Genomic DNA, 7,695 nt, shown 5'->3' with positions numbered 1-7,695 from the left:
TTAAACGATTTCTCTTTTTTCTCAAGTTTTAAACTTGTCTTTAAATGATGACATATTTAAATGATATGTATAAATTATCACATGAAATATCAAGAAATTGTTATTGTTAGACATTATAACAATTTACAAAATTTGTATTGCTTCCTATTAATTGTGAGACGTTACTGTGCACTTTCATTTACACATCGACATAAATATCAACCTAAAATGTTGATGTTGAAAAAAAGTTTATTGTCGCGTATATGAACTTATTTTTAATGATGCGCTTGCTTATTTATTTTTGTGTTGTTGATCAGTCAATTATGAAGGGCTACAGTACAACACTGCTCTCTGGTGGTCAAAAAGAAAGATACATTTAATTCAAACATTTTAAACTAGTTTCACGCAACTACTAAAATAATTGCTACATCCAGACTTGTATTTAATAATAATAATAATAATTATTATTATTGCATTTTCAATATTTTGTTCTTTGCCATTTCTGAATTAAAGTCATGCAATCAAATTGATACATAGTTATTTCCAAGCATTGAATACATTTAATTTATTTTAAATGTAGCCAACCCAATTCTATGCAAAAACATTTGATCTAATGTGTGTGTGTGAACATTTTACCATTGTAATGAAATTTTCACCACGTACCGGTAAGTTGCAGTGTGACGTCACGTGGGCGTGACTTAAGTTATGCCAGTGCAAGTTTGGGTAACTTGCATACGTTCAAAAATGTCATCCTATATCTGCTGCTGTAGAAATGGCTCTGAAGAGACGTATTTGTTCGCCGATTTCTCGTTTACGTGAATAATGAGAATTAACTTCTTAAGATGCGGAACTTTTGTGTGTTTTGCCTGTAGCCCTCTTATGCTAACGGTTCACGGCTAAATGCATGTTGTGGCTGAACTTCAATCAGCTGCTTCTGTTTTAAAGCTCATCCCATCATGGAGAGCGCAACTTTTCCCACGACGTATTCCTGGTTGGATTTAGTTTTTACTGTGATCGGCGTGTGCACATTTCTGTTCGACGTGGGCTCGGATCTGTGGGTGGCGAAGGAGTTCTACAAACATGGAGATTTCATGTGGTTCGGGGTCTTGGTGGGCTTCATGCTCATGTCATCGGTCGTAGTTCAGCTGTTCAGCTGGTTTTGGCTTCAGTATGATCGTCATTTGAAGGACTTTGAGCCTCAAGCGTCCTCTGGGAACACCATTCTCTTGGGTGAAGCGAAAAGAGTCAAATGGTTGCTCCTCCTGCATTTGTGTCATATGGGCTACCTCGTCAGGTGAGACTGAAGCAACTTCAGTCACGAGCGTGGCAGATTATTAATATTTTTTTTTAGATGCTCAACATTTCAATTTATTTCAAGTCTTTTAAATAAAACGTAAATTTAAACATCTTAAAAAATAAATAAAGGACTTATTAATAAAAAACATTGCAAACGCTTTTATGTTATATTTATTTAAATATTTTTAAATTTATGAATAAATATTTGTTATATTTATGTTTTATATTTATTAAAAGTAAAGTGTGTGCATTTTTTCTATCGCTAAAATATGTCACATTCCGATTGTGTAGTAGACAATCGTTTCTATCTAATAACGGCATGCAACAGCTTGTGGAGTAACTTTTGTTATAACCTAGTCAGTCAGTGAGTGACTTTCTTTCCTTTGAATACAGTTTTTATTCAAAACATGAAAAACTTGCACTCCTTGTGCCCCGGACCCCTAGTTTGCAAATCCCTGTATTTAGATGTACATAATGTCACGAGACTAATGACGATAACTGAATAGGTATTTATCCATAGACCTTCGTATGATATAAATATGATACTAAAATGGACAGCGTAAAAACAAACAAACAACTATTACCATAGCACGTTCAGAACCAAGTGATTGCAGAGTTATGTTGACATTTTCTCTGATTTCCTAATACTTGTGTTGCTCTGTTTATGTCACACTGACAGATCATCTCATTTAAGACAGTGTGACAGAATTGCTGATTAATAACTCACTGTTCATGTGTGACATTCAGTTTTATTAGGTAGTAGTTCAGCACTTGATGGTGTGTGTGTGTGTGTGTGTGTGTGTGTGTGTGTGTGTGTGTGTGTGTGTGGATTTGAATGTAGTTGATGCTGTATGTTCAGAGTTTTTGTAATGTGTTTTGGAAGTAATGGAAGTAAGCTGACAGCTGGATACTTGTCAGACAAAATACTACTGTATGGTCCAAAACACATGGTGATGTACAAAAAGTTGTTAATCTCCTTTTTAAGCATGCTTTGATAATGTTTAGTTCATATACTCCCTTTTTCTTCAATAGGCACGTATCAGCTATCTGGCTGGGCTTTCGTGTGTGGAGCCAAGGGGGGTATGGGTCTGAGTTTGCAGTTTATCTGACCCATGACCTCAGCATGCTGCGTCTCATTGAGACGTTTTGCGAGAGCGCTCCCCAGCTCACCCTCATGATGTACATCATGCTACGCAACAACCACGCAAGGATGGTACAATGTGGGTAGCCATTTCCCTTCTGCTCTAATCATGCTTATAACCACTTCACTATAAAACTTATGACATCAGCTCGAGGCATGATCATCCGCATGAGATTCATCCATTATTAGTTAATGCTGTAATTTACATGAAACCTCCAAACAACACTTCCTCCAATTTATGCTCGATTTCCTCTTGTCAGTTTGTGGTAAAAAGAATTTCCACATTTTCATCCTGTCTGATTTGAGAAACTTGAGCATTGACTTAAAGAGGAAATGCAGAAATCTGATCTTCCTTCAGGTTTATGATTTTACATTGGACATTAAATACAGTACTGAACTTAATGAAAAAAGCCTCAATAAAAGAATGAAATTCTTGAAACAAAAAAAAAACTTTATTATTAAATAGTTTGACAGATTCTTTTATTATTATTTTTTAGAAAAACATTTTAATTAGTGATGTACTGAAATTTCGGCTACTTTTATCAGTTAAAAGAAAACATTTTTCGGCTGAAATGGTTTTGGAGGGCAGAAATCATTGACCGAAACAGTGACGTTTCATTAGCACTTATCAGAATGCACATTTTGACTGTGTCGGCTTCTGTTTTGTGCACACAAATTGGATAAGGTACAACAGGTAAATACGTCAGCTGTTTCTAGGGCTCGGTTGAAAATATAATTTGTTAGTTTTTTAAGTATTAGTAAATTAGTATAACAAAGTATATATATAAAATTATTTTTATTTTTCACCAAATCAGTCAGGTGGTGCGACCAACATGAAAAAAAAAAAAAACATAAAACGTAAATTATATCTTAGAGAGGACCCATGCTGACCCTTAAGGCTGTATATCATCTCTTAATTTATTACACTGTGTCTACACTAGATGTGAGCGGCACGATGCGACAAAAGCAAATAGAACCCATTATAATCAGTGTGCGGTGCGACATGACAAATCCCTGACAGTAAACTGATTCCCCGTTCTATTTATGACGTACTAAAAGCGCTCGTGCTACTTCTGACAGAAAGAACAAGTGGATTCGCAATGGTCGCTTTGTGATGTCCAGTGTATAGCCTGTTTTATGGTGCGGTTCACACAACAACTGTCACGTCCGCTGTAGACACGGTGTTAAGGTCATTTCAGGTTGTAAATTGTAATTTGGTGCACCTCTCCAAAACTTAAAACTTCAGATATATGTATATATATATATATATATATATATATATATATATATATATATATATATATATATATATACATATTTATATATATATATATAATTAAATGCTTTTTACATATTTATTTAAAGTATACTAAGTTTTTTTTTTTAAATGTTTACTTGATGGTTAACCATATCTTCCAAAAATGTATAAGCCTATTTATGTTTCTATCCAAGTGTTATTTAACTATTATTTTTTATGTACTAATATAGTATTTATTAATGTTGATTTTTTATATTTTCAGCTTTTAATTTTAGTTTAGGTTTTAGTCATTTTGATGTGTTTTTGTCATTTTTATATATATATTTTTTTAATTTAGCTTTATTTAATATTTATTTCACTTTTAATTGTAGTGATTTTAGCACTTATTTTATTTCAGTTAGTTCCCATGGCAGCATTTGTAAATGTAATTTAAGCTAAAGTTTTTCCATCTAATATTTAAATTTTATTTCAGGTTTAGTTCAATTAATGAAAATAATTTTTAATGGTTCTAGTTTATAATAATACACTGCTATTATATTAGTTAGATTTTATTAAATGTATTTTGCATTGTTTTTTTCTTTCTGTCTGTGACCCAGCAATAGAAAACCACTGATGTTAATGGAAGAACAAGACACTGATGTTTCTGTTTCACAGGTGTGAGTGTGGTCGCCTCCACTACTTCTATAGCCTGGATGGTGGTGGACTATCATCGGTCGCTTCGTTCATTTCTGCCCGACAAGGACAAGCAGGGTTGGTTGTCCTCTGTGGTCTACTTCTTCTGGAACCTCTTTCTAATTGGCCCACGCGTAGCTGCGGTTGCTCTCTTTGCCTCTGTGTTGCCCTGCTACATTGTTGCTCACGTCATGTTTTTGTGGCCTTGCTTTGTGATATGGGCCTGGAGGCAGGGCACCAATTTCATGGAAAGCATAGGGGGGGAATGGCTATACCGGGCCACCATAGGTCTCATCTGGTACTTTAGCTGGTTTAATGTGGCTGAAGGACACACCAGGAGTAGGAGTAGCATCTACCACACATTTATCATCACAGACACTGGCATCCTGTTGGCCACATGGTGGTTTTACCGCGATGCAGAGACGACCCAGTCGTACGCCATTAGTCTGATTATCTCCATCCCACTTTGTTATGTCTTGGGCTTAATGATAAAAGTTCTCTACTATTGCTGTTTTCACCCCAAATTGTGGCGGCCAGCGGATTTGGAGAAATGTTCAGATGGAGGGGAGCCACACATCTTTGTTCAGGCCGATGGTGATTCGGATGGAGTGAAGCCACACAGCGTTGTTCAGGCCAGTGGTGCTTCTGATGGAGGGGAGACAGACAGCTTTCTTCAGGCCGATGGTGATTCGGATGGAGTGAAGCCACACAGCGTTGTTCAGGCCAGTGGTGCTTCTGATGGAGGGGAGAGAGACAGCGTTTTTCAGGCCCATGGAGATTCGGATGGAGTGAAGCCACACAGCGTTGTTCAGGCCAGTGGTGCTTCTTTTCAAAGATTTAACAAGAGGATGAGCCAACATGCTGCTAACTTTTACGCAACAAACACATCCTCTGCAAATTAAAACAAATGAACGTAAAGCAAATAATGTATTGGTACTGTAAAAATGAATGGCATGTAGCTTGTTTGACTGTTACACTTTTTATTATATTTGTAAGTTCTCTGTACGTAGTGTTGTTACAAATTTTTGTTTTTGGATGAGTTACAGCTGAAATGAAGTCATTAATTTTAGTTGTTTGTATTGAAGGAATAGCTCACCCAAAACTAAAATTGTCATCATTTACTCACCCTCATGACTTTCCACAACCGCATGACTTTAAGATGATGAGTGGCTGACAAGCTATAAAATTATTTAATTAAGTCATTAAGGTGGTTTGTTACGACTTATGAACTTTGAACTTTATAAGTTTATGGCTTTGTGTGAGGAACTGACCCACATTGAAGTTGTTCTTTACTTGAATCAAGTTGTAGTACTCCTATAAAGCACAACTACTAATTCAGTGAATGTTCTTTCATTTCTTTGATGTAGAATAGAAATATGTGCTTGCCAAAACTATTTCTATCTTTTGTACATGTGTGTACAGTTGTAATAAGTTTTGTTATCTATTGAGGTTTTCAAAAATTGTTAAAAGTGTTTACAGAATGCTAATAGAATTTTTTGTCATTAAGAATCAATCAATGGGATCAAACAAGAATCCTCTAAGAAGCAAGACAAAAAAAAAAAAAAAATGAAAATGAAACCATCTTTGATTCTTATTAATTATATCATTACTCACCCTCATGCCATGCCAATCCTGAATGACTGTTTTCTCTGTGGAAATAAAAAAATATATTTTGAGAAAGCTATCAGTATTTTTTTGGCCATTTAAGAATTCAATGGTGTCCACAACTGTGTGGTCACCAACATGCTATTAACCGTCCTTCAGGATTTCTTGACAAAAGCATGTTGGTACTTGTTGAAGACTACACCCAAACACAATTATTTACCTTGTCTGGAAATGCTCAGAGACGTGGATCTGAATGTACGTAAATCATCCTAGCATCCTGCTAGCTTCTATTATTGGTCTCATTATATTTTATAAAATATATATATTGTCCTATATCTTTTTTTTTCACTATGGACTGATCAGAACAGCACTGTTAATGATTATGGTCTATACTTTCAATATATTTTTCAATACAGTAAATTACTCATTTAGAAGAAGTAGAAGGTCTTGTATAATTGTAACATCCAATAGTGTGAGTTCCTGTTCTTGGTTTTTATGGCTGTAGTTTCAATAGAATTGGATGTCGTGTCAAACCTGTAAGCTTAGATGGTTAGCTCTTTCAAACATGTGTTCTCTTTGTCATGCCACGTGGAATGCAATATATCATGGGTTATGATATTATGACTCAGTTCTGTTTTTATTTATTTTTTCTCTATTGAATATTTTGTCTATGTATGAAATAAACTCAGACTATTCAGGCTATGTCTTTCATGCGTGGTTATTGTTCATTCTTGTGTATTCATTTGTTTTCGATTAGCTTGTACGGCCAGTTCGGTTGCATTTTCCACTGAAAACATCCTAGCAACACACCACCTAATACACCCAGCGGTGCACTGTAAAAGAAAAATTTATATATATATATATGCTGAGTAGATTCGTTTCAAAATAGAGTCCGTTACTGATTCCAAATAACATAATAAAAATTGTAGTTAGTAACGTAATCCATTACATTAAACATTTTAGGTAATCCGACTACTTAAGGTTACTTTTGACCTAACTCGTTTATCACATTGATTTGAATAGGATAATCTTGTACCATTTTGGTATAAAAATTCAAAACGAAAGAAAACATATTCCATTCTTTGTTATCAACAACATAACATGGATTAAATATTACTGTCAGGGTTTTCCAGATTGAGGTTCGTGATTGAACGGCAGGGGGTTAGTGAGTGCAATGTTATTAATAAATCATAAAAAATTAAATTAAAATAACCTCTTAACACACACACACACATTAAACTTTTCAAGTCCCTGCGGTCATTGGAATGGACATCACATGATTTTTTTTGTTTAAACAAATACAATTTTATGTTTTTATAATATGAGTAATGAATTAATAAATTAATTAATCAATAAATTAATCTGGATGAGCCTCAGACATCACAAAAGACAGGCATGGCTAATCAACTAGACAGGAGGAAGCCCCCTTTTTTACTTTTTAGATGAAGATTTATGGTCATGGTAGCCTCATCAACTTTATAAGCTTAATATCAAGTGATAATATTCAAAGTTATTTTGAAGATTTTTCAGAGTTGCAGGACAAAATCTTTTTTTTTTAAGTACAATGTCCATCGCAATGGACATCAGGTCTTGAAATATTTCAGCAGGAACCTCATGAATTAGTTAAGTGCCAGGTTGTGGAATTTGTGCTTGCATTTCAAAGCTGTAATACAGAGTTACAAATTCTAATGTTAATGTTTTATTAAAATTACTGTTAATTAATTAAATATTATTAATATGATTT

General features: G+C 34.5%; 1 protein-coding gene across 1 annotated transcript; it reads left to right on the top strand.

Moving 5' to 3' along the window:
• The first annotated feature begins 653 nt into the window (after positions 1-653).
• xkr8.3 (XK related 8, tandem duplicate 3) lies at positions 654-6,648 on the top strand. Its single transcript, XM_081376427.1, has 3 exons — positions 654-1,273; positions 2,308-2,495; positions 4,329-6,648. The coding sequence occupies exons 1-3, from the start codon at positions 936-938 to the stop codon at positions 5,246-5,248; spliced, it is 1,446 nt and encodes a 481-aa protein (XP_081232553.1). The 5' UTR covers positions 654-935; the 3' UTR covers positions 5,249-6,648.
• Positions 6,649-7,695: the final 1,047 nt, after the last annotated feature.

Source organism: Scardinius erythrophthalmus, assembly GCF_964197995.2.
Source record: "Scardinius erythrophthalmus genome assembly, chromosome: 10".
Classification (NCBI taxonomy): domain Eukaryota; kingdom Metazoa; phylum Chordata; class Actinopteri; order Cypriniformes; family Leuciscidae; genus Scardinius; species Scardinius erythrophthalmus.
The sequence above is the reverse complement of the archived record's forward strand: the minus strand, read 5'-3'. Positions and strand labels throughout refer to the sequence as shown.

Excerpts from the sequence above, each read along its gene's own strand:
- xkr8.3 (XM_081376427.1), top strand. The coding sequence starts at position 936 with ATGGAGAGCGCAACTTTTCCCACGACGTATTCCTGGTTGGATTTAGTT. Across the intron at positions 1,274-2,307 it reads CATATGGGCTACCTCGTCAG|GCACGTATCAGCTATCTGGC; the intron begins GTGAGACTGAAG and ends TTTCTTCAATAG. Across the intron at positions 2,496-4,328 it reads CCACGCAAGGATGGTACAAT|GTGTGAGTGTGGTCGCCTCC; the intron begins GTGGGTAGCCAT and ends TCTGTTTCACAG.